We start from the raw sequence: 26,551 nt of genomic DNA, 5'->3' as shown, positions 1-26,551 counted from the left end.
GAAGGATTTGAAAAGAAGTGAAGATTTTCCCCATGACTCTCTTCTGACTGAAGCATTTCATGGAGCTTCCAGACTCCCTGGGGCTGAAAGCCGACAACAGGGTCTCAGTCTGGATTCTTCCAGTGAGACAGTCAAGAGTAGCCTGCCCAGCGTGTCTGCTTAGCCAGGCACTGCCATGATCCAGCTCTGCCTGATGTGTCCTGGGTCTGCCTCGGCTAGTGGCCAACAAGCCTAGCCTGACTTGTGGGCTATTGAAGAGGGTTTACCAGGTCTCCTGAAGATGACCCTTTGCAAAATAAATTGCTGGCTCATTAAACCACACTGACACCTGGCAATGGGCCTCTGGCTTCTAAGAGACTCTGCAGGCTCACAGTGGGTTCACACATACTCGGGATTGGCCAGCCACACGGTCAGGGGCTCTGAACTGACACCTTTCAACCGTGCCATTTGCCATCTTCATGGATGAGACAGTACCCTTCCCCTGCCGCCCGTCCCTTCCCCTGGCCAGCAAGATGATGAACAGCACAGGTGCAAGGTCAGGCCTGCATTTCAGCACTGGCTCTCAAATGACCATCTCTGAAAAGTCATACAACTGCCCCCAGCCTCAGTTTCCTCATTTGCAAAAGACTTGCCCTGACCTCAGGGTTATAGCTCTCTGCAGTCCCTGCCATGTGGCACAGACTCAGTCAAGGCTCCCTGTTGGTAATGATTCCTCTTCTGTGGGCCCGGAAGCCTTCTCCTCCTCCTCTGACCTCAGACAGCCCCAGCTGTCCTGACACCTGGAACCAGTCATTTCCTGCCTGTGTCCAAGACATGCTTTCTCAGCCTGACCACTAGCCAGGTCTCACTGAGCCCCACTTGGGGCTTTGTCCACCACTTAGTAAAAGCTTGTTGGCAGGCTATACTCATGGAAACACTACAGAGGTTTCAAAAGGAGAGAAAGACTGCTTCCCTCATGTGCTTTATCTTATGGAGGCAGGAGTAGGTTAACAGATGGCAGTTTCCAGAGTGGGTTCCTTGGCATCACCAAGGATTGGGAACTGGTGTCCAGGCTGGGGGTGGGGCAGCCTCAGGCCCAGATGCTGGGTCCAGGTCCCACCCCTGCTTCCCAGCGCAGCCCAGCATCTGTCTTTTCACAGACTAGTTCTCCCTGTGAGATCTGTTTGGACAAAGGACTCTGGCACATTGATATAAAAATTTTTAAGTTTCAAGTCACTGTTTTAGGGGAGGAAATGGTGTTTGAATAAACCATACATCTTTGCCTTGAAATTCAAATCCTTTTAGGAAGCTTTTGGGAGAAACAATCGCAAATATGTGTCCTCAGATATTAATCACTCTTTATCCGCAATGATATTAAGAAGCTGTGCTGGGGACCCATGTGTCAGTGTGGCCCTTTGTTGAATGCCCCCAGGAGGGAAGACATGCCATGTCCCTGTCCTCTGAAACATCCCTGCCCCCAGGTCTTTCACCCAGGTTTCTGGTTGTTTCGTTAAATTATTGGAATCATTTTCCTAGTGACCCATCATCATAAGGAAGGATGAAATGTATCATTTGAACAAAAAAAGTTGTTTATACCCTGAAAATACCAGAAACAAAGGTATCTTGAATTCTCCTTTTCTCTTTAGATCTGTTTAGTTGACTCAATAATGTCAGGGCTGTCTGGCATATTTTTGAAGCTAATGCAATAAAGACTTCGGAATCTGCTACAGAGAATTGCAGCCAGGACCAAGGGCACCCCAAGTCCCATATCAATCTCCTGGTGTAGCTTTTGGGCACAGGGCCTGTGTCCTATGGAGGAGAAGCCGCCTTCGTGCTGCTCACTGAACACAGCACAAAGCAATTATCACCAAAGAAATCCATTTTCAACCTGCTTCCCCAGATCAAAGACAAAAAATGCAGACACTTCAGTTCCCTGGTCACATGTGGCTGATGGCGATGCACGCTCATCAGTCAAGTCCCTCCAGGCTTAGGAGGAGGAAAAAAATACGGTGTCAGATTCTCCACCCTTGTTCTAAAAGATCATTTGTGTTTACTCTTATGTCCCCAAAGTCCCTGTAGGAAGACACCAGATGCTCCAGAGAATGCAGTTAATTACCAGTTCCAGCTCTCATGAGAACCTCTGTCCTGTCCCCATGACAGAGGAAAGCTTCCCTTATGGATATTAATTCCTCTTGATAAATAAACTTACAAGATGGGCATGGCACAGTGAAAATTGCCTTGTCTTTCAAAGTAGTCACTTCATTATATTGCTCCAGTGGCTCTCGTTCTTGCTAATTACTAACTTTGTGGAGCTTCTACCTGCACAGACATTGTCACTTCCTAGGATCACACCCTCCAAGTGGGAGGTAGCTTCAGGGTTGTCCTGGCTGGCCCTGCTCCCTGTACAGAGACCAGGCTCCTGTCCGTCCTTCCCTGGGCCCCTCAGCCAGCTCCAGGCAGGCTCTGTATTTCCCTGGGGGGTTCTAGATCCTCTTTCTTGCACTGACTGCCAGAAGCTTCTCCCCTTTTTCAGTACCCATGTGTCCTTGGAGACTCAAAAATATCACCCCAGACATTGCCTTCCTCTCCTCTCCTCCCATCTCCCCTCCACCTGCTTAGTACAATCAGTTTCTCTGAGGTGTAACTGATTAGGCTTAACATTTACCTCCGAAGAGACCCTGGAGCACCAGGAAAGACATGGTAGAATTTCAAGCACCAAGAAACAAGTGGGGAGATGCATTGGGAAGAAAATCCCCATTGGGGGCCTTGAACTTATGACATATAAGGCTTCCCCTACTCTTTATGGCTGAATGTGCCTTTCTGGACTTGGGTCTCTGAGTAATACTTAAATCAATATGAAATCACCAATTTTTCCATTATTTCTTTTTGAATACCAGGCAACTTAAATTCAGGGAGGGTAAGTAACCAGCCACAGAGGACCTAGCTAATAGGTGCTGGGGTGAGAATTCGAACCCAGGCAGCACTGCTCGCCACTCAGCCACCACCCCTTCGAGTGAGTATGGTAGATGCAGTCCACAGCGGTAGCTCTCACCGCGGCCAGGAGCAGGCCTGCTTTGGAATCTGGGCTGGGTTCTGCACTCCTCACCTGCCCATCAGCTCTGATGTCATTGATTCCTTTGCTGCAAATGCAAATACATCTGGTCTCAGGATGTGCCCTTGCATCATTAGCAGAAAACCGACCAGGCAGAAATGCTGAGCTGACTACTTGGTGCCTAAGGCTCCCTGAGGAGCTTCTGTTGGGTCCACAACACCTCCCTCTTTAGGATTGCCTCCAGATCTGGGCACATGTTTCGTGACTGAGCACCGCCCCAGCTGTGAGTTCCTGCTCACCACTATCACCGCATGCCAGCCGCTAGGATCCGGGAGCTGGAGAGATGGACTTGTCTCCCTCCTATTCCTCCTGTAACTGTCTTAGATGCTTTGAAACGTGCATCCCACCTTTGTAGCATACAGAATATAAGAAGAGCAAGGGGATCATAGCTTCCTAACTGCAGCAGGGTCTCTGACAGGTCTCACGTGTTTAAGGATGAGATGTGAGTGGTCTCTCATGAGTATAGGGGAGAATTCAGTAAGGTGGTTTGGAAATAGCCATGCCTGCTATTGTATCAGAGCCAGTTATCTAGGGGCATGCTGCAGGGCTCAGTCCTCAGCCATGTCCTGTGCAGCTTTTGCTTTAATCAGTTTTCATATATTGAAAATATAGAGGGCAGCTTCATGGAGTGGATGACAGCAGGTTGTGCAATGGGATGGAAGTACGTTCAAATCAGCTGTGCCACTTGGCAGTGCGACCTTGAGAAAGTTATTAACGGCCTGTAGCTTGGGCTCCAGTAATAGCAGGGTGCACTCCCTCTCTGTGACCAGGCAAGAATGCAGGACCTTGCCCCTGGGAGGATGACCGTGATGGGGAAGAGACTCAACCTGATGAGGGGTGTTTGGGGAGCTCAGGGTTCCAGCCTGGAAAACAGATGCAACACAGATGTGAGAGCAGGCCCAACACTGAGGGCGATCACAGGGAAGGTGAAGTTGCCTGGCTCTGTTGGACTCCAGCAGGAAAAACGTAGTCTTTACCTGAGAAAACAGGGTGGGAAGAACCTGCAGGCAGTCGGAGCTGTGCAGAGCTAGACGGGCCATAGGAAGGAGGCGGGCGCCCCCTGCTGGAGACAGGAGGGATTGTAGGAAAGGGGATCCCCGGCTCCGTGGCTCCGCGGCTGCCCGGGCGCAGGATTCTTGACTCTAATCAGTCACCAGGGAGAGGGAGAGCCTTTCCCTGGACATTAATTCTTACTAACTTATCCAGCCGTGTTGCCACCTTGTTAAGAAGGTTGATTAGGTTGGAATAGGTCACGTGATAGAATTAATGTGTATTGCCTGGGCTCCTCAAGACTCATAGAATGAAGGGCAATCTCCAGAGGCCAATGCCTGGCTGGCTTTTAATCAGGCTGACCCAACTTCAGCCCTAGAAGGTTTTAAAAGAAAGGGAAAGAAGGGAAAAATATGCCCAGACACATTGGTCTTATTCCAGACAATTCAACAAACACCAGGCTCTGCTGCTGTGACTGGTGCTCATAGTGAGCCGTGGGCACCTGTCCTATGTGTGTGCAGCGTGTCACCCTGAACTGCCCAGGTGAAGTCACTGCCCCAGTTACCTCTGCACTGCAGGGCATAGGGGTTCGGGCTTGGCAAAAGGCACAGTGGAAATGGATTTTCATATGAAAACATCGTACTAACATGTGTTGGTGGCAGGGGCCAGGGAGGTGCTAGGCCAATTCCATACAGTGCACTCCTCTTAACCAGACAACCACATGGGTTCCCAGAAAGGCTGCCCCACAAGCACACAAGTGACTGACCCATAGTGTGTCTGTGGCACACACACGGTGGGAGGGATGTCTAGGGAGGGCCTCTTGGAGGAGGTGGCACTTGGTCTGGGCTTAGACGATGGAGTTTCAGTATGCAGAGATGCATTTGAACTGGAATCCTTGTTCTGGGGTCATTGTGTGGAAATAGCTTCTATGGCCCCAGATGGTAGGCACTGGGGCCTCCCCAGCTGATGCTCTGGTGAGGGCCACTTGCTGCTGGCTTGGGCAGTAGCTGGACATGAGCCGCCTTCCTTGGTCAGGCTTGCTATAAAGGAAAAGCCATGCTAATGCCAAAAGCCAGGATCTAATGGATCCTCCCAGAGCACAAACTAGAGGGGGAGCCCCTGGGTGGAGCCTCTGTGATGGCAGCTTTCCTCATTAAGCAAGGCATCTGACTGTCTCATTCTGTGTGTGTCCAGGAGGTGGATGAGCTTAAAATCAATTTAGCCTGCTGCTAAATATTTGATTTCCTAGGACCCACTCGCCATGTGAGGACATATTATCAGAACCTCAGCCTGGGATCACCATGGAGACCAGAGGACAGGCTGAATCCAGGCAAAGCTCCTTCACCAGCCAGGGGCCTGCCAGGTAAGTGACCAGTCTTAGCCCTCACCTTGGGAAGGGGGAGACGGAGACAGAAAGGAGGTAGATAAGTCTCAGGAAGAGATGGTGGGTGTGGGGAATGGGGCTGAAGATTCAGAGAAAAAGTGGGCAGAAGAGCAGTCAGAAATCCATCAGGGAGTACTTTTCCTCTTGGGCCAGGTGTTCTGAGCTCAGAAAAGTCTTAGGAAAACTGCCCTTCTCTGAAATTGTTTTAGTGAAAAGTGATATTGAGGTACTTGCTCAATATCAATTCTGGAAGAATTTAAGGAAAAAAAAGCCAACCAGGGACACTTCAGAAAAGAATTCAGAAAAAAGACCAGCCAGCTGCAGGGACCACTGGGTAGACCACAGGGGACACTCTCCACAGGAGCCCCTGGCACATCTCACAGGGACCTATGCTGTGCAGCATGCATCCTTTGCAAAAACATTGAACGATTAGCTAGGTTGTTGCCCTGTCTGCCTTCTGATGACATTTGTGCTACGGCTTCAGTAACTGTACCACCTTGAGGAAGCCATTTACCTTTGCAAGTGTCCTCTAGAGATGCATTTAGCAACATGTGGGCTGCATCAGAGCCAAGCCCTGGCTCACGACAGGTACTCAACAAATGTTGGGCTTGTGATTTCCTCCCACCAAATTTTTTTTTTTTTTTACCAATTCCATAATTTTATGTAGTCATCTGTTCTGCAGGTGTTGCTTAAGATTATTGCAAAAACTTAATTTATGTAGTTATTCTTCGTATTTTTCATTGTGGAGGATTATTTATTTCACTAGCCCCTTGGGGCTGGGCATTTAAGTGATTTCCAGTGTTTTTGTCTTACTAATAAAATGCTGTCCTAAGTCTTCTTGATTGCAAGGAAGAGAACACCTTCAAACCAGTTCTAATTAAATGGCTGAGGTGGGGCAGGGCTGGGGCAGGGCTGTGGTGGGGCTTGGGCAGGGCTGAGATACAGGCCACCAAGTGGAAATGATGCCAATGGGCTCCTGAGAAAGGAGCAGGGAGGCAGCTGCATTCTCCCTTTCATTTCCTCATGGAGTGTCTTGATCTTTGGGTTTTATATTTCTGCATGTCTCTTCTGTTTCTGGCTTTCTCTACTTACACATCAACAGGCATGGGCTGAAATGGCCTTTGCCCTATGACCTGAGTTGTAAACATCCACTTCCATCTTGGAGAGGCTGAGTGACTTGCTGTGGGTCAGTTGTCCATTCCTTGGCCTGTGTTGGAGGCTGGAGTGAGGAGTATGACCCTGGTGCCACCCCCTCAGCCAAGGGGGGATGCAGGGTGCAGGCAGGGTCTGGAGCAGAGGGGGTGGGCTGGGCAGGCCCCTCAATGTATGTCCACAGCAGCAGCTGTACACGGGATGTTTTCCTGTTTTGATTTATTGCCTTAGGCTAAGGTCACAAGTGTGTACTTAGAGTCAAGGTATGTAACAATTCATGACTCTGTTCCAGGTTGCTGAAAACTGATATCATGGCGAACAGTGGCATGCACTGTGGATGCCAGGTCAGGGAAACCATATGCCAAGAAGCAGAGCTGAGTCTCTCCCCTTCCCCTCTGAGGCAGGCCTGAGGGAAGGTTTCTCACAAGAGGCTGGAGCTGAGGTGGGCTCTGGAATGCAGACTGCCAGGTCCCTGGTGCTTGGGCCCCACAGGGTCTGGCTGCAGAAGGGTCAGGACAAGTTGCAAAAAAGCTTCTGCATAAACCTGGGGAGCAAATGAGAGTTTGTGTGAGAAACAATAGGGCACAAGCTGGGAAGAGAATCTGGGTTGTATTGGGGCGTTTGTTCCTTTAAACCTTGCCCTAGATTTTATCACCATTTGGAAATTGTATATTTTTTTATCCTGATGCTTACCAGTCATAACAAAGAACTCTACAAAAGGAATAATGAGCAGAAATGCTGCTAGTTCCCCACTGGAAGAAACATGCCTTTGGTAGAGTCCAGGCATTAAAAAGACAAGGCATCATGAAGACAATGTTTCTTACCCAGGAAGCTCTGTCCCAGACTGAGACGGGGGAGGAGAAGGGGCTAGAAGGCCCGGCGGAGAGGAGGTGCCAGCGGACTGCCTGCCCCGGGACCCGCGTCCCGCCTCATCTCTGCTTCTGCTCTGGCCCCCAGGGAGAGGCTTTCGGCCTTTTGCCTCTCCGCGCTGGCTACCTGTCTGTGTCCTTCCAGGTTGTCACGCCTCATCATTTCGCTGCGTGCCTGGGCCGCCAGGCACTTACAGCACGAAGACCTGAGACCTGGCTCTTTTCTGGAGCATTTCCAAGGAGCTGAGCTCAAGGAGGTGTTCAGCCAAGAAAGCAATGCCCAGTCAAATGTGGGCAGCCAGGAACCACCAGACAGAGGAAGCAGGTAAGGACCGAAAGGAGGATGGGCCGCCTGCACCAGCCAGGGTGGGGCTGAAGCATTTAGTTTTCTACTGCAGTGTGGGTCCCCCTCGGGGGTGCTGGAGCACCAGCCCTGTGGGCCAGCCCTTAGGACATGTCTGTCTTGGGGAACACTACCTGCTCTAACAGTCCCCCCACCCCAAGTCCAGGAAGCCCTGCAGGAGAGGAAACTGTTTAACTGGAGTCCCCAGCCCCAGTGGGCCACCACCCCCATCCTACCAAGAGCTGCTGATAATGTTGCTGGAATTGGTGCTCTCAGAAATGCATCTGGGGGTGCTGGCCTCACCAATCTCTCTCTGTCAAAGGAAGGAGACTAGCCCGCACTGTGACCCACCTTTGTAAAAACAGGGCCACCTAACCACCACATGCGTTGGACACCTAAATGACACCCACAGTTTTCTGTGTCGGTGTCCATGCATTCTTCTGGGAAGAAGGTCTGTAGGCTGATCAGAATTTTCAAGGGGAGCCGCCCGTGCCCCAGGTCGAATAAGAACCATGGGGGGACTGTAGGCGGAGGTAGGTTGGGGACGGAGAGAGTGTTTGTTTTCTGGTAGGAGAAGGGTCTGCAGAACAAGAGCCCACTGCCTGATAGGCTGCTCATGGTGGGTGCTGTCCAGGGCATACACTAGAGAACTCTGCACGTGCTAGACTCACATCCCTGACCCATAACCCACACACAGCCCTGCTTCTCCCCTCTCTGCTTCTCCAGAAGTCTCCACAGCCTGTGGTGGGCAGGGAGACCAGTGGACCACCACAGGTTGATCTGAGTGTTGCTGACTAGCAGAGCATCTCTTTAGGACCCTCGGGACAGGTGAGAGGAGGGGCAGAGAGCCGTGGAGGGGAGCTGCTGGCCTCTCAGCCTCACGAACAGGAGGACTCTTGCTCAGACCTTGCTTTCTGAGAAAGGGGGCTTGAACAGGTCTCCTGGCTGAATTCTCTACATAATGCCAAGACTTACAAGATGAAAATAAGCATGGTCACTGCAGGACAGCCCCTGTTAATTGCTAGGCAAAATGCTGTGTGTCTTTGTGTCAAGTGAGCAGAAAGGCTCAGGTATGTGTCTCAAACAGGGACACTCCCTGGGGAGTAAAGGTCATGAAGCCTCAGAGGAAATGAGATGTGTCCTCCAGGAGCTTCCATTTTATTTCTGTATTTGGGGGAGAGGGGTAGGATATTTTTATTATAGGTTATGCAGCAGATTGCAAAACATACAAGCAGTTTTAAGGTAAAATAGGAGAGTTTAAGGAAACCTCTTGCTAATGACCCCTTTAGGAGACCTGCGTTTAGTCTTCTTTGCTGGGGAAGGGGTAGGTGGGAGAATTTCTGGCTGAGATGGAAGGACCCCTGGAGTGGCTTTGTCAGGCTCATGTTTCCATGTGAGCCTGGGCTGCAAATCCTCGGACTCCCTGGGCTGTGGGAAGGGGGCAGTGGTGCACCTGGGTGCTGGCCAGGATATGGGCAGGGCCATCCCAGGTTCCCAGGCATCCTAGACCTTGAGGGGCTCCATGACTACAAGGCCTGCAGGCTACACATTGCTGAGGCAGGAAAACAAAGGGGGTAGCAGATCCAGAAGGAAAGAGGATGCACGAGGAAGAGGAGGAGAAGGAGGAGGGTGGAAGGGGTTTGCTAGCAAGCCAGCCAGACTGGTCCAGTTCTTTGTGGGCAAGCAAAGACTTCCTTGGCTTAGTTGGTCAAATTATGTTCTCCACAACCTTAGACTACAGGAGATGAACATTAGGCTCTTTGTCCATTTCCCAATGTGACCAGATGAGTGGAGGGTTGAGTTAGAACCCAACCAGGGCCAGGGTCTGACCATACCGCAGATGCTGGCCACCCCCTGGGAGGCTCGGAGTGGGTAGATGCATGCAAAGATGGTAGCTGGTCAATCAGGGAGACTTCCTGGGGGAGGAAGATTATGAATTTTCTAGGCAGTCTTGTTGGCAAAACCAAGTGTAAGCAGAGACAGGTATTAGTTATCCTGTGGGTTCAGTCTTAGGAGATTCCAGGCGCAGAAGTGCGGTAAACAGGGGCCACTGTACACCAGGGGCCTGAACTTTCCTTCACAACTTAGAGGGGTTTTAATTCATCAGGGAATTTTCTGACGATCAGAATCCATCCCCAGATAAGTAGTTAGAGCCACATCCTGGATGGAGAGAGGAAGACTTGGGCAGGGCAAGCAAAGTACCAGAAAGCCTTCTGCAGGCTGTTCAGCGCCATAGAAGAGGCGCCCTGAGAGTCAGGCTGGAGCATCAGCCGCCACTGGCTTTGATCCTCAGGGTATCCAAGAGTGGTCTGCAGTGCCCATGACCAGGCAAGTGCCCTCCGACCCTGGGAGACCAAGCTGGCATTCTTAAACCAGCTGCGTTCAAAATGTGTACTGGCTGCCAAACACTTGCAGATAAAACCTTTGCCCATTGAATACCACATACTGTGTAGTTCAGCTTTAAATGAACATCCCCCTGGGTTCTAGACCAGCCTACACCCTCTCCCAGATTAGGGAGATCAGGGAGTTTTAAGATTAACGTGGACAAGGGGCTGGGGGAGGAAAGGCTGAAAATGGGGCCAGTTCTGCCCATGGTCTATGTTTAGCCCTGCAAAGTGGAAGCAGCTGCTGCAGCTGGGCTTTGGGGGCAGGCCACCACGTGAGGGCCTGGCCCAGCAGGTGAGGGCAATCTGCTGCTGCAGACTGTGTCCGGTCTGAGCAGAGGGCACTTAACCTGCTTCACCTGAGAGCACCCAGAGGCGAGTGCATGACAGGCTCATTTCTGTGCCCCTTGGAGAGCACTTGGCATGTGGGTAAGTGGAATAAATGGTGTGGAATCTGAGGCCAGGACACTGATGGGATTCAGTTATTCTGAACTTAGTTTAACCAAGTGATTATCCTCTCCTGCCCCAAGGCTTTCACCAGAGCTAACCAGTCACAACACATTTGTCTCTGACGGTGACAAGGCCCTTGTCCCTCAGGCTGTGTGGGGAAGCCCCGGAGACATGGGTGGGGGGGTGCCAGAATAACCGCCTGGGGCAAGTGGCCCCTACAACTGGAGCTGAGTTCAGATTCCCTGCTGCGTCCTGCAGACCTCACACAGCAGCTGGCCCCTGGCAAGAAACACTGCCCACACCCACAATCAGCTCAGAGGAGGGGTGAGTACCCTGCTCCCGGTCCCAGTGGCCACCCTCCTCAGGATAGATGCCCCAGCGTTGATCTCTTCCTAAGTTCCTCTGCTTCCCACCCTCCCAAACCACACAAGACCCTTCTAGAACCCTGTTCCTTTTATGGGAATTGCATCCCCCAGGACAAACAGCGGAAGGACCCGGTTTGTATGGCTTCTTTGGGCAAGCTGTTTTCTCTCTTTCTTTCTGATTTTCTTGTCTATAAAGCAAAGGGGTTGAGTCAGATGAACGTTTTAAGCTTTAGCCCCCTCTGTTGCTATGCTGTGTGTTTGAGGGTGTGGGGCGACTTCCTTTCTGTCATGATGAGAGTGCATTTTCCACGCTACATCCTAAGCTCCCCTGTGCCAGTGAAATGCGCTTGTCTTAAGGGCAATTTGATCAATTTGGAGGTCTAATCACAACAGTGGGAAGAGGAAATTTAAGAGAATAGCCTCTTGAAATGGTGGCTGTGCTATAATTACTTTCCTTCACCAGATGCTGAGCTGGCAGATCACTCTGACATGCGATTCTGGCAAGTGCCACTCAAGAGCCCAGGGAGGAAGTGTGTGCGTGTGTGGGATCGTACGTGTGTGCCGGTGCATGGGCACGTGAACGCCACTCTCCAGCCTTCTTTATGGAGTACCGTGGGGGTAGGCAGGGAGGACATCTCAGGTGGAGCTTATGGGAAAAAAATCAATATCAGCAAGAAATGCCAATTTCTTGATTCCCAATTATAAGTGAAATGTGCCTTCTTTCTCTTATTTCCCTTTGTTCCTTGGATAAAATTTTCCTCCATTTCCCTTAATAAACCTTATTTGCATTTTGTTTACATAAAGTTACACATCAAATCCAGTGGTCCAAATTCCAGTAATCAAAAAAAATGAAATGATTTATTCTGCAAAACAACAGTTCTTTCAATGCATGCTCAGTTTAAAGCCAAACCTGATGTTTAACATTCAGGTATTGAGTCCCACAGCCAAAGGAAGTCCAAGGGCACCACAACCTGTCCTGCGGGTCTCTAGGCTTCCTTGTCCTGGGGCTAGAATGTGGGCAGCGGGTGGGAGGGAGGATGGTTTTGACTCTTATCAGGCGTCTATCTTTTCAGGTGGGCTCTTATCAGGGTCCACACTGTAGCCAAGCACCAAGGAACAAAACTGGGGACTGTTTCAAAACGAGACTATCTGGGCAAAGAGATACAGAATTCTTATGGACACCCTCCCTCTGTCTTTTCTGTCATTTTCACTTAGTCCCATAGGTTCTGAATAATTTCTCCCTCCCCAAACTGTTCCCACCCCAAACCAACATTGTTTCACAAATCTGTGTAGGTCTTTTGGGGCAGAACTGGATGGATTCAGGGATGTAGCTGGATGGTTCTGGGTCTTTCCTAGGTCCTCAGCAGGATGGTAACCAGAGGAAAGGCCAAGGTCTGGAACCCCGAGGTCAGAAGCCCTGCAGGGGGCAACTGACTGGTGTAATCAAACTCCCAGCAGGGTTAAGCAAGCCAGATACTCTTGCACGCAGCGCCCTCTGCTGGTGCCTTGATGTTAAGACTTTAGAGGCACACTTCAAGGGGACAGTCAATTAGAACACAGGATGGGTGACTGTCCTTGCTTTTCTTTAAGAAATTTAATGACTTTTTATTCTTATTCAGTTTATTCATATACTCGCTGTCAAAAGGAGGCCTTCTGCTGCTCAGAAACACAGAAAAGCACCCATGAGCAGACACCCACCCAAAGTACACTTCATGTTAATAGTGGAATCTCATTATCAGAGATAACGCCCCCTAACATGTTGGCAAACATCTCTCCACATTTTTTCTAGGTATAAATATTGAATAGATAGATAGATATGTAGATAGAAAGAATATTTATTTTGAAATTTTGAAATCCAACAGGGCAATCTGCTGAATTCAAATCTTGAAATATGTATATATATACAGGTTAAGAGTATTTATATCCCAATTAGCCACAAAGAGCTTTGTGACCTTGGGCAAGTTACTTGACCTCTCTGTGCATCAATTTCCTGATTTACACAAAAAGGATTGTAATAGTGTCTTACAGAAGCGTCTGAAGACTAAATGTGTTAATATGTGTAAAATACTTAGAACAGTGCCTGCCTGGTACCTAGTAAAGTGCTCAATAAATAGTGACTAGTGTGGTAAGCAAAACGATCCCTCCCGCCCTACCCCCCCAACCAGCCCCTGCCCCAAAGATGACTACATCCCTAAATCCTGAAATATGTGAATAGGTTACCTTACATGGCAAGGGGGACTTTGCAAATATGACTAAATTTAAGAACCTTGAGATGGAGAGATTTTCCTGGATTATCAAGGTGGGCCCAAGGTCATCACTTAAAAGCAGAAGAGGGAGATAGCAGAGTGGGTCAAAGAGATGAGGTGGAAGGAGGAGGAGAGAGACACTGTGGGAGAAGGACTCGACCAGGCATTGCTGGCTTTGAAGGAGAAGGGCACCAGGCCGGAGGCAGCAGGCCCTAGAGGCTAGGAATAGCCCCCCATTCACAGCTGGCAGGGACCTCGGTGCTTCAGCTTCAAGGAACTGAATTCTGCCAACAACTGAAATGAGCTGGGAACAGATTCTTCCCCAGAGCTTCCAGAAAGGAATGCAGACTAACGACACCTTGATTTTCATCCAGTTGGACTGAACACCAGGCTTCTGATCCACAGACCGAAAGCTAATGCATTTGGATTGATTTAAGTCTGTGGTAATTTGTTACAGCAGCAGTGGAAACCTATAACACAGATTTTAATGCCAAAAGTGGGTGGCTGCTGTAGCAAACACCTAAAGTGTGGAAAGGGCTTTGGAGCCTGAGGCAGGAGCTGGAAGAGTTCTGAGGAGCATGACTCTTTTTAAAGCCTGGAGTACTTTGAACAGGTTGTCAATAGAAATGTGGATGTTAAAGACCCTGCCAGTGGGGGCTCAGAAGGACATGAGGAGCATTTCCAAATTGCCCAAGTACTTAATACCTAAATGGTCATAAACCGACTATCAGTAGAAATCTGGACTTTAAGGATGCTGCTGGCAAGAGCTTGCAAGGAAAAACAGCTGTATTAGAAGCTGGAGGAAAGGGCATCTTGTTTCACAGTGGCAGATAGCTCAGCGGAATTCTGTCCTGCAGGCAGGTGGAAAGCAGAGCTTGTATGCAATGAGTTTGAATATTTAGCTGAGGACATTTCTGACCAAAGGCGTTGAAGGTACAGCCTGGATTCTTCTTGCTGCTTATGGTAAAAATTCAAGAGGAGAGAGAGAAACTGAGGGAAGAACTTACAATGTAAAGGAAATCTCAGCCTGCACAAATGGAAAAGATACTAAATTTTAAAAACGCACTGTCAGGAAAGCAGGCCTTAGAGAAAAATTCCAAGGTGTGGCTATATTGTTGATACCTCAGAAAGAACAAAAGTCTGAATATTCAGTATCACAGGAGACTCTCTGGACAGGTTAAGTATGGCTCAGCTCCCTTAGCTCCCCCTGCAGAAGCTACAAATGGATTTCTCAGACAGGTCTGTGGATGAGCCTGCTGTCTAACAGCAAATGCCTCCAATACATTGACCACAATGTTCTGGAAGATTTTATACCAACAAGATTTTATGCCAGCTTGGACCTGGAGGGATGGAAACAGTATAACATGAAGACCCCCTCACAATACCCCCATATTCTAGATGTAGAAAACAGGCTGAAGAAACTACTCAGCTAAAAACAGGTGCCACCTTTCACGGAAAAGGAAGGCCAAGCCTGGAGCCACCGGGGATCATTCTCAGGCCTGCAGACATATGGGTGTTGCCCTACTGGATTTCAAAATAGCTTGGGAGCAGTGACTGCTTTTGTCCCTCCATCTTCTCCCTTTATGAACTGGAATATTAATAACTGATATCCTATGCCTGTGGCTCCATTGTATTTTTGGAGCAGATGATATGTGTCTTTTGTTTCACAGGTCCATAGGTAGAGGGGACCCAGACCCTAGGATGATTCGCACTCAGCATCTCACCCATACCTGACTTAGATGATGAGATTTGGGACTTTTGAGATAATGAGACTCAGAGGATATTTTAAGACTCTGACTTGGGGCTATAATGGGATGAGACTTTGAGGGATCTTGGAATGGAGGTGCCTATGGGACTGATGTAAATCTTTAAGGGCCAAGAGACAGACTGTGCTAGGTAGACTAATGGTTCCCAAGGATGTGCATATCCTAATCTCCGCATCCGCAACTAAGTTACCTTACATGGAAAAAGGGACTTTGCAGATGTGATTATGTACCAAGACCTTGAGATGGGGAGATTATCCTGGATTATCAAAGGGGGGTCCAGTCTAATCACATGCATCCTTAGAAGTGGGGAGCCTTTCCCAGCTGCAAAGAACCAGAGAGATGGCATCTTGAGAAGGACTCAGCCTTGTGAAGGCTTTGAAAGTGGGAGAAGGATGCCATGAACCAAGGTTGCAGCCACCTCTCAAGGCTGGAAATGCCCTCAGTTTATAACCAGCAGGAAAATGAAGGTCTCGGGCCTGTATTGAAGGAATTGAATTCTGCCAACAATCCAAATGAGCAGGAAATGGATTCTCTCCTAGAGTCTTCAGAAAGGATCACAGTCCTGCTGACGCCTTCATTTTAATCCAGCAAGGCCCACTCCAGACCTCTGATCTATGGATTTACAATTTGGGTTGTTTGAAACCACTAAGTTTGGGGCAATTTGTTGTGGCAGCAAGAAAGCTAATACTATTATTATAAACTCTTTTTCAGTCTGCTTTTTAACTTAGCAAAATAGTAGGAACATTTCCTGTGTCACTGAACATTCTTCCACATCACTTTAAGAGGCCCTGTGGAATTCCATTGTTGAGGATGAACCTCCTACTGTTGTATGATTGGCTTGCTTGTGCTGTTTGACTCTCAGAAACAGTGGCAGTGAGCATGCCTCTGTATGCATGTCTGCACACATGTTTGATCATTGCCTTAGCAAGTGCTATGTCAAGTGCATTGGTCTCTTTGAATGAGTGTTTCATTAACACGCTTAATTCTCAACCCATGACTTTCTTTAGGATGTGGAATAGGGAACCCAAAAAGGCCGGCAGATGGCTCTGGCGTGTGTGTCTTGGGCAGGCAGGACTCTACCTTGCACCTCGGTTTCCTCAACTGTTCAGTGGGCGGTAATGCATGCCATGCAGAACCATTGTAACTTTGAAGAGAGAACCTTTGTGACAGTATCTAGCCCATAAATGACATGTAACAAAAAAAGAGGATGCAGAGCAAAGCTGTGTGCTGAGAAGGCACCAGCACGCACACAACCTTCCTGCAGATATAGATGGAGGGGGCTGCTCCCCCCATAGTCTCACAGTCCAGCAAGGTCTGGACACGTGTCTGAACGTGGTGGCACTGGCCTCAGATGACTCTAAGATTTCTAACCCACAGAGCTGCAATTTGGGTTATCTTAAAGCCCCTAAGTTTGTGGCAGTTTGTTCTGGCAGCAAGAGAAAATGAATGCAACTATTATGATAAACTCTTTTGCAGTCTGCCTTTTAACTCAGTGAAATATTGAGAACAAACAGTGCCTTGTCCCCTACGCAGCAAACCTCTTCTTACCTGTCCAGATTTTGCTCCCCTGCCGCACCCTGGCTTTCTCAATAAGGGCCAAGATTTCATTTGACCCAGGTTTTGAGAACAACCAGAAGGCTACACCCTTTCCTTCAGAACAAAGAGCTTTGCATGTGACTGCCAAAACCCCACATGACTTTTCCATCCTAAATGTGTGGAGATTTGGGTTTATTGCCCATTGCCTCAAAATGTCTCCAGTCTCAAGCTCCTTGGGACGTCCTAAGGGCTCATGATAATAGGCCAGAGATTGTAGAACATTCGCCCAAACCATTATGTAAACTTCAGGGTATGCAGTGTGTGCTTCAGTGAAGTGGGTTACCTCAAACTACAGGAGGAAGAAGAATCAGTTTATTGCTATTATTGATGATATCAATGACCTCATTCATCCCAGTGTGCTGGAAATCCATTTCCTGTGCCACACGCTCCCCTCCGTGTCACTACAGCCCTCTCCACTGTGGGAGTTGTCCTTGGCATATGAAAATTGCCAAACGTCCCCCATATCATCCATGACAATGTGAGAAAGGAGGAGAAAGAGAAAGGAGAGAAGAAAGCTGCCTGTAACAAGAGGAGTAAGAACTGAGAGAATCTGCCTCTGAAGAAGGGGTGCAATGGTCACAGCGGGGGGCTCAGGACCTGTGGGTCTGGGAGCAGTGCCTCACTGTCAGCCCCAGAGAGGGGGTCACTTAAGGCTGCGGAGGTGTTGGCCCCAGGTGGGCACCAGGCTTCCTGAGATCCTGGGAAGGCCCCATTCTGCAGGGAGAGTCCTGTCCCAGCTCTGGGAACCCAATGGGAGCTGGCAGGCAGAAAGGGCTGTAAGCAATCAGGGGTTGCCTCTGTGAGCCTGCCCTTGTGCACTCCACCCCCGGGCATGCTGTCTGCTTGCACCGGTGGTGTCCACACAGTCTGGGTGAGCTCAGGCCTTCTCCTGGGCATTAGAAAGTAGTATACTCCAAACTTTAATTGCAGCCTGGTGGTGATGAGCATTGGAAACATTCCAAAGCCCCATCAGTGAGCAGTTGACCTTGTACCTGCTGAGTCAAGGCCAGGCAGAAAGGCACCCAGGGTCTCCTCTGGGGCACGGGAGTAGGTCGGGAGGCCTGGGTCAGCATACGGGACATGTGGGGTGGGGGAGGGGACACATGGACCCAAATCAAAAGAAGATACTCCAGTGCCACCCATAAACTCTAACACTCAGGAAATCCTGAAAATAAGGGCAGAAAGCTGCCCAAGCTGTTTCTTCCATTCACTGTTGGTCCATGTCACCTAGATGATTCCCAGGGTGGTGGTTTCAGATAGAAGACAGGACACAAGTCCTTAGAACTGTCCTTAGAACATCTGCACAAATGTGGTTGGGGAAGTAGAGAGCATTCCCAAGGGAAGGTGCCGGGTGTCCCAAGTTCAGTCCACAGAGCAACTGCCTTGCAACCACCCTTGCCATGTTTAAATGCACATTTCCAGGCCCCAACCCTGGAGGGGGTCTGGGAATCAGCATTTTCACAAAGCTCCCCCCAATGGTTCCACCATGATCATGCTTCATGTTTATTCCCAGCCTCCTGAAGGGCATGGATGATACCACAGGGCACGTGGGCATGTCATCCCCACCATTTATAGCCAACAGCGGCTTCCTGTGGAGCCAAGCTGGGCGGGAAGGACGTCCTGAGTCTGCCCTACTCCCCGCCTGTGTTCCCACACAGGGACACCCCGTGCGACCCCCTGAGGCTGATGGGGCCCTGTCTTGGGCAGCCATCTCTCGAGTTTGGCTTGCAGTTGCCTAGGGCTCGAAGCAAGGCCAGATTTCTAAGACACCCCAAACCTGTGGTCTCTCAACACACTGTATTGTCTGTGTAACAGTGTTTCCAGGAAGGACACCATCGTGGTGGACCCCTCCAGCAACATGTACTACCACTGGCTGATTGTCATTTCCCTGCCAATCTTCTACAACTGGTGTCTGCTCGTGGGCAGGTAGGCGGGGCCCCCACCCAGGGAGGGCAGGAGGGGCAAGGCAGCCAGGCCTCAAGGCAGAGCTCCGAGTCCCACTAGGGAGGCCGGACCTCTGGTCCCCATGAGGCCACCATTCTGCTGTATGTCCCGTTTCTCCATTATAGGAGGGTTTGAAAGAAGACATCACGGCTCTCTGAAGCCCTGGCGAGGGCTTGTGCTTGGGGTGGGTGGTGGGAGTCCTGGCACCTTGGAGCCTTCTTACTTGGGCTTTAGAGGGAACATACAGGGGTGAGTTGCTATTCTTCTGGGGGTAAGCAGATGAGGGCTGGGCATTCCTGATGCAGGACAAGGGTGTGGGACGGCAGCTCTCCTGAGCTGTGGGCTTTGGGCTTTCCCAGGCAAGCTGTGGTGCTGGGCAGGGTGGGCTGCTGCTCTGGTGAGGCCCTTGGGGTGCTCCTGAGCAGCCTGCAGGGCCACTGCCTTTTGGGGGATAAATGTAGGCTCTGGAACCTTCTAAGCAAGCTGCAGACCCAGGGTGCAGGGTGAGCTGCAATTCTTCCAATAAGGGGTGGGGACTTATTGGAGAGCAGGGGACTTGGGGTGCTGAGCAAGCTGCAGGGTGGGGACCCAGGTACAAGCTGCTGCTCTTTGGGGCGATGTCTATATGAGAAATAGTGCACATAAAGGTTCAGAAAGTAGAAAATATTTACTGGCTTGCTCAGTTGGTAATTGCTTAGAAATTCTCATGTTTTTGTCTGCATTGGGCCCCAGAAAGGCCAGTGCTCAGCCCCTCACCTGCCTGCAGCAGTGAGGCCTAGAAAACCTGCCCCTCCTGGGGTCTCAGCACTGCTGCTGAGAGGCAGCAGGGCCCACTCTTCTCAGGAACTTCTTGACCTTGGGACAGGGAGGCTTTTGGAGTCAGGGTCTCTGCATCAGGGCTGGGAGTGAGGCTGGAATCCAAAGGCTGCAGGCAGGGCGGTGACCCAGGGTGCCTGCCCTGGACGCACTGTGCACCTTCTCGCTGCTCAGGGCCTGCTTTGACGAGCTGCAGTCGGAGCACCTGACACTGTGGCTGGTCCTGGACTATTCGGCAGACGTCCTCTATGGCTTGGATGTGCTGGTGCGAGCCCGGACAGGTGAGTGTGCCCAGGGCCTGGGGACTCCTCTGGGCCGGGCCACAGACCTCACAGCAGGCAGCAGGTGGGGGACCTTGGGGGCCACTGGGCATGTTTGGGGAGATCCAGACAGTAGAGTGGATATTACTGCCTCTGACAATGAGAGGCCAGGCAGGTCTGGGGAAGCTCCAGCCGTGTGGAGGTGGTGCTGCCTTGAGTGTCTTCTGCAGTGACCCCCTTGGACAGAGCCCTGTGCAGAGGTCAGGACACATGGGTTCTGGTCTCTGCTGTCCCAGCAAGCTGTGTGTCCTTGAGCAAGTCAAGCTGTCTCTCTGGGCCTCATTTGTATCACCTGTGAAATAAGGCCAAACTGTCATTGCAAAGGCCCCCTCCAGCTGTGGCTGTGCAACAGGAGCAGTCAGGAAGCAGGAGGGGAGCCCCAGCAATCTTGAAGTTCCTCTTCTTGGGCAGTTAGGGGATGCAGGACCTGTTCTTCTGTGGCTTTTAGAGGAGTTTTAGTAGATGGAGAACCAAATGCTGAAACAGGGCCTAGATGAATGATGACTTCCTTCAGATAGGTGGCCCCAGGTTATGAGTGAGGCTGAAACCCCACCCATGCCGAGGCCCCAGTCTGTGCATGATGGGACACCTTCCTCTCATTTGCACAAAGACATCATGTAAGCTGGTAGAGGCCCTGCCTGTCACTCCCAAGATCTTTGATATAAAAACCCTGCTGTTGCCAGTATAAGCACCACGGGGTCACAGCAATAAACTTCAGTGTGGCTTCCCTGTGTGCAAAGCATTTCAAGTGCCCCTTGTTGCCTCATCAGAACTGCTGCGTGAGGCAAGAAATGCAGGCCTAGTTATCTGCATCTCGCTGATTTAGAAACTGAGACCCAGAGATGCTGAGTGACTGGCCCAAAGTCCACAGTCACTGCCCGGCAGGCCAGCCTGGCCCCCATCTGCTTGCACAGGATGCCCAGCATCATAACTTAGAAGATCCAAGTACACAGCCTGAGGCTCGTGTGGGTGATGTAGTCAGGCTGGGGGTCTGCCGCGCCACGGTCACATGAGCCTGAGACACGAGAGCTCTTCAGTGGGACAGGTCACCCTCACTCAGACATTGGTCCCGTACTGTGCCCTTGGCAACCTAAGACTAGGAAGCTTTTGGGGGATGGCAAGTCAGCACAGAAGCCACGTGGCCATGGGAAGAACTCATCCCACTTAAGAGAAGGGAGCAGTGAGGTGACAGCACGGAGCGCACGCAATGGTCTAGATGCTCAGTGAACATGAGCACAGCCAAAGAGTGAAGGAGGGGAAGGTGCACCAGAATGCAGGGTGTCCTCATGTGTGATGACAAACTTGATGTCTGCTTCTCCCAGAGGGTGCAGTCCTCCCTCCGTCTGGCCCCACAGGGCAACCCTGGACCAGCAGCCTTGTTAGAGGCACCCAGACCTATGGAACCAAGCTTTGGGGATGGGCCCTGCGCTCTGTGTGTTTACAGAGCCCTCAGGCCTGCTGCCCACCAAAATTTGAAAGGCTTTCATTACATTCCTCTTCTTTAATGCGTGTTTGAAAATGTCAAAGAAAAGGAAAGAGAAGGAGGAAGAAGAAGAAGAATGCAGCCGTGGCTACTTGACTGATTTCCACAGCAATAATGCCTCACAACTCCCAGTGTCCAGCCCATGTCCAGACCAGTCCGGTTCTCTAGGGAGTGGGTCACATATGTTTTAAAAGGCCCCTGGGTGACAGCGATGTGCAGCCAGCAAGGAGAGTATTGCCTTCCTAGGCAATGTTTTTAAAAGGTGGGTCATGCTCTATTAGTGACAGCTGAAATCAATTTGATAGGCCACAAATTACTTATCATCAAGTTTTTACTCTTAATGTTTTCAAACATAAGCAAAATCAGAGAGAGTGGTAGCATGAACCCACATACACCCTCACCCGGCTTCAACAGTTATCACCCTTTTTCTAACCTTATTTCGTCTATTCCCTGCCTTCCTTTCTTGGCTCGAGTATTTTAAGACAAATCTCAGGCAATAACCACTTTAACCTTATCTCTAACTTTAAAGGATGGGTTTTTTAAATATAGCTTCCACTTATCTTTTAAAACTTAATAATCATTCCTTGGTATACCCAATCCACATTCAAATGTACCCAACTGATCTTTATTTTTGAATGGAATAAAACAAATTAGAACCTCAGAGAACAAACACCAGGGGGCATTTCCATGGTAGTGGTAAATGTGATTTGGGACATTCTTCCTGTTATATATGTATAACTACATCTGCTGTAATCACCTAAAATGTCTTTCTGTGGCCCATGATCAGAAAAGGCAGCCTCTTTGATGCCTAAGTGGCCTCTGTCTTCTTTTCTAGGCTTTCTTGAGCAAGGCTTGATGGTCAGGGATGCCCAGAGGCTCTGGAAGCATTACAGAGAGACCTTACACTTCAAGCTGGATGTACTGTCCCTGGTCCCCACAGACCTGGCTTATTTTAAGCTGGGCATGAACTACCCAGAACTGAGGTTCAACCGCCTACTGAAGTTTGCCCGTCTCTTCGAGTTCTTTGACCGCACGGAGACGAGGACCAACTACCCCAATGCGTTCAGGATCGGGAACTTGGTCTTGTATATTGTCATTATCATCCACTGGAATGCCTGCATCTACTTCGCCATTTCCAAGTTCATTGGTTTCGGGACGGATTCCTGGGTCTACCCAAACATCTCCAACCCAGAGTATGGGCGCCTCTCCAGGAAGTACATTTACAGCCTCTATTGGTCTACCTTGACCCTGACCACCATTGGTGAGACCCCGCCCCCTGTGAAGGACGAGGAGTATCTCTTTGTGGTCATAGACTTCCTGGTGGGCGTCCTGATTTTTGCCACCATTGTGGGCAACGTGGGCTCCATGATTTCGAATATGAACGCTTCACGGGCCGAGTTCCAGGCCAAGATCGACTCCATCAAGCAGTACATGCAGTTCCGCAAGGTAACCAAGGACTTGGAGACGCGGGTTATCCGGTGGTTCGACTACCTGTGGGCCAACAAGAAGACGGTGAATGAGAAGGAGGTGCTCAAGAATCTCCCAGACAAGCTGAAGGCAGAGATTGCCATCAACGTGCACCTGGATACTCTGAAGAAGGTCCGCATCTTCCAGGACTGCGAGGCGGGGCTGCTGGTGGAGCTGGTGCTGAAGCTGCGGCCCGCGGTCTTCAGCCCCGGGGATTACATCTGCAAGAAAGGTGACATCGGGCGGGAGATGTACATCATCAAGGAGGGCAAGCTGGCTGTGGTGGCTGATGATGGGGTCACCCAGTTCGTGGTCCTTGGCGATGGGAGTTACTTTGGGGAGATTAGCATCTTAAACATCAAAGGGAGCAAGTCGGGGAACCGCAGGACAGCTAATATCAGGAGCATCGGTTACTCCGACTTGTTCTGCCTTTCCAAGGACGATCTGATGGAGGCGCTCATGGAATACCCTGATGCCAAGAAGGCCCTGGAGGAAAAGGGGAGGCAGATCCTGCTGAAGGACAACCTGATTGATGAGGACCTTGCCAAGGCCTGGGCAGACCCTAAGGACATTGAGAAGAAGGTAGAGCACCTGGAGTCCTCCCTGGACACCTTGCAGACCAGGTTCGCCCAGCTGCTGGCCGAGTACAACACCACCCAGATGAAAATGAAGCAGCGCCTCAGCCAGCTGGAGAGCCAGGTGAAGATCTCTGGGAGGGGCTTCCTGTCTGACGGGGACATTCCAGAAACAGAGGCCAAACAACAGTGAAAGTGCAGGTGCCCATCTCCCGGAGCCCACTGTTGGTGTGATGCCTCATGGCCACAGCTGCCTGGCATGGGACTTGGTCAGGCATGGAGTCCAGCTCTCCTTACCCTTAGCGAACTGTGTGACCTCAAAAAAGAGTCTCCATTTCCTCATCTAGAAAATGGGATCCATTATGTCTGCCCCAGTTAGGTGGCAGGTTATTAGGATATCCCCGTGAAGCCCTGCATGAGGCAGGCCTTTGGAAAGGGCGAGGTGTCCCCAGTCCAAGCGCATGAATGCGTGGGCACAGAACTCTTTTTTTTCATCCAAAAGGACTTTTTAGACTTCTAATGTTCATTTTCTTGTAGACAGAAGATTATTTCTCCCTCCCCCTCCTGCACCACCTCACTGCACAACCCTCTGATAAGGGAGATGGAGATGCAACAAGCTGAAAGTACAGTGTGGTGACTCAAATTCAACCTTATGCCAGACACTTTGGGGCACAATTCCAAATCTGCTCCCTCCTCATGTGCTCTCTGGGCCCCGAGAAAGCCTGGCCTTGGGTTGTGCTGTGATAAACACAAGGGATGAAGCAAGGTCTCCCTGTCTGAGGCCAAATCTGTAAAGCCAGTACAGACTCCTGCCGTCCAGCCCCTGTGAAACTGGAATCTGCGTCATAGAAAGGAGCATCTCAGTGAGAGAAAGAGACATCTCCTAAGCTGTCCGAGCTATTCCAGGCTTCTCTCCTGGCCCTTGAGTGGGGGCTCTAGGGGGCCTCTTCAGGCTCTCAGAGGAGACCACTGTCAGGGAAGAGCCTTCAGGCTGGTGGTTGGAATGGGATCCTGAGCCAAACAAAGCAGACAACTAGGACTTTCAGAAGATGAGACCCTTAGGCCATATCTGTGCAAATTGCCCCTTCACCCTCAGAGGGGAAGCCTTGCCCTTGCTCAGAACTGCATCCTAGGCCGAGCTCTTAGCGGGCTGGAAGCTGCAGAGGGCAGAAACTAGCTTTTTAAAATCTAGTAAGTAGAACTCCATGAACATATTCTGGCTCTATGATTATATGATTGTGAATATAACCTTAATGGTCCACCCTTCACTTTACATACACATTGTAATTACCCAAAGATGTCACCTCCTGACATAAGAAAGCCATATATATATATATGTATGTATGTATACACACAGGTTTTCCTTCTCCTCAGTCTCCCTGTCTTTGTTTTTCCTTCCTTCTTCTCCTCCTTCCTGCCTTTCCCCACCTCTCCTCCTTCTCTTCCTCCGCCTCCTTTCTGTCTCTTCTCAGACCAGATGCCCTGTTTTGCTTCAGCAACTTTGATGTCTCTATGGCCTGACATTATAATCCATATGCTATGTAACTAGGCCTTAATGTAGTTCATACTAAAGGTGCTGCATATTCAAGGATGTATTCTGGGTTTACGTAAGTCTTTTCTGGCTTTCATTATGGATCACTTGACCATTTTAGCATTTTAAAGGTCTGTTAAAGGAAGGTGTGATCCAAGCTCATGTCATCAGCAAAAGGTAACTGGCAATGTATTCTCAAAATGCACATATTTTAAAAGCCTTAACTATTAATCATGCCTCCACTCATATTTGCACAGGAAAAATAAAGACCTGAATTTAAGGAAATATTGAATGACTCCTGCTTCATGTTGTGTCATAAGAGAAGATTCAGTCTTGGGGTTTGTTTCCAGGACAATGAGCCTGGCTTCCCCAGAAGACTGGGCCCTGGTGAACAGGGGCAACACCCACTCCACATGAGGGGAAATGGACCAGAAGCAGGTAAGAAAAGCAGCCAAAGCTGCAACATTTGTCAGAGTAAACAGAGCATCCAAATATATGAGTGTCTCCCAGACGCACTTCAACATGCACACCGTTAGAGTTTCTGTGTTCACGGTTTTCTTCTACTAAGGCAAAATGCATATGTGAACTAGTCAGTGTCCAAATATTAAGTGTACATCCTCTGAGTTTTGGTAAATACATACCCTGCAACATACCCTTATCAAGATGCAGAACATTACCAACATTCCAGAAAGTTCCTCACACTCCTTTCCAATCTCCATGCCATCCTCAGAGGTAACCACTGTTCTAGGGTTCTTTTCCACCATTGATTATTGGGTTTTTTTTTAAATCTTAACAAAGATTTTGTACTGACTTCTCCTGACATGTGGGCCTATATGTCGGTGGTCAGGCCATCAAGCGGCTTTTTGTGAATGGTGGTGCAAGGTGAGACACCAACAGGACAGGCACTGTTGGGTCATCAGGAGTGACTTGCTGATGGGTGACCCAGAATCAAGGCATGGGGGGCTGGGGAGCTTATATCTGTAAAGCCCTGATTTGCCTTGGGCAGGCAGAGAACTGGGATTTCCTAGACCCAGGCTCTAATCAGTTGAGCTGATTGTAAGAGACTTGGAGATGGGCAGTAACACCCCCTGACAATGGAAGGCCCCTGCCCTGCGTCTGAGGCAGCATCAGATGCTCTGCATTTCCTTCATATTCCCCCCTTAGAGGCAAGTCATAGAATCCTCATCCTATAGCTTTGGAAATGAAAACTCAGGAATGGTAAATGTCACACCCAGGGTCAAAACAATTTAAACAGAGTAAAAAAGCACAAAACATTGGCACTGGATTGGCTCACACCAATTATCTGTGATCAGAGGATAAACACTTATGAGCATATATTTTGTGCCCCATTTTGGATTCAAGAGTTTTTTCCTAGCAAGACTACATGCCTGCTAGCCCAAAGTGAAGTTAAATGTCGCTCAGCAAAAGCCTGAACTAATGAGAGTCTCACACTCTCTTGATTAATGATTCCTTAGGATAATCATAGCATCAAATGTAGAAACTTATCTGAATTTTAAATTTTATTTTGGTCTAGCCATTGGGTCAGTTGGTGCTCAGCAGTTTTTACCCTCTCAACCCTTAAGACTTACTTCAGTGTGTCATTTTAAAGAACAAGAACATGTCCTTTCATAACCACAGTGCAGTTATCAAAAGCAGTAAGTTTAACATTGAATACTTTTATGTAATCTGCAATCTATGTTCACGTTTCATTTCAAGTCCCAAGGAGCTGCCCTTTTTCCTGGTCGAGACATAGTCTAGGATCACAAATGACATTTATTT

General features: G+C 49.6%; 1 protein-coding gene across 1 annotated transcript in view; it reads left to right on the top strand.

The window, feature by feature from the left end:
- Positions 1-25,046, top strand: part of CNGA3 (cyclic nucleotide gated channel subunit alpha 3) — a 56,588-nt gene extending 31,542 nt beyond the window's left edge. Inside the window, exons 3-7 of the mRNA XM_036994647.2 lie at positions 5,331-5,444; positions 7,632-7,811; positions 18,452-18,562; positions 19,571-19,677; positions 22,035-25,046. Coding sequence (XP_036850542.1) covers positions 5,331-5,444; positions 7,632-7,811; positions 18,452-18,562; positions 19,571-19,677; positions 22,035-23,434 — 1,912 coding nt within the window. The 3' untranslated portion in view covers positions 23,435-25,046. The remainder of the gene's footprint in view (positions 1-5,330; positions 5,445-7,631; positions 7,812-18,451; positions 18,563-19,570; positions 19,678-22,034) is intronic.
- The last annotated feature ends 1,505 nt before the right edge of the window (positions 25,047-26,551 follow it).

This window comes from Manis javanica, chromosome 1 (genome assembly GCF_040802235.1).
Source record: "Manis javanica isolate MJ-LG chromosome 1, MJ_LKY, whole genome shotgun sequence".
In the NCBI taxonomy this organism is placed as follows: Eukaryota; Metazoa; Chordata; class Mammalia; order Pholidota; family Manidae; genus Manis; species Manis javanica.
This window is presented reverse-complemented; position numbering and strand designations above follow the sequence as displayed.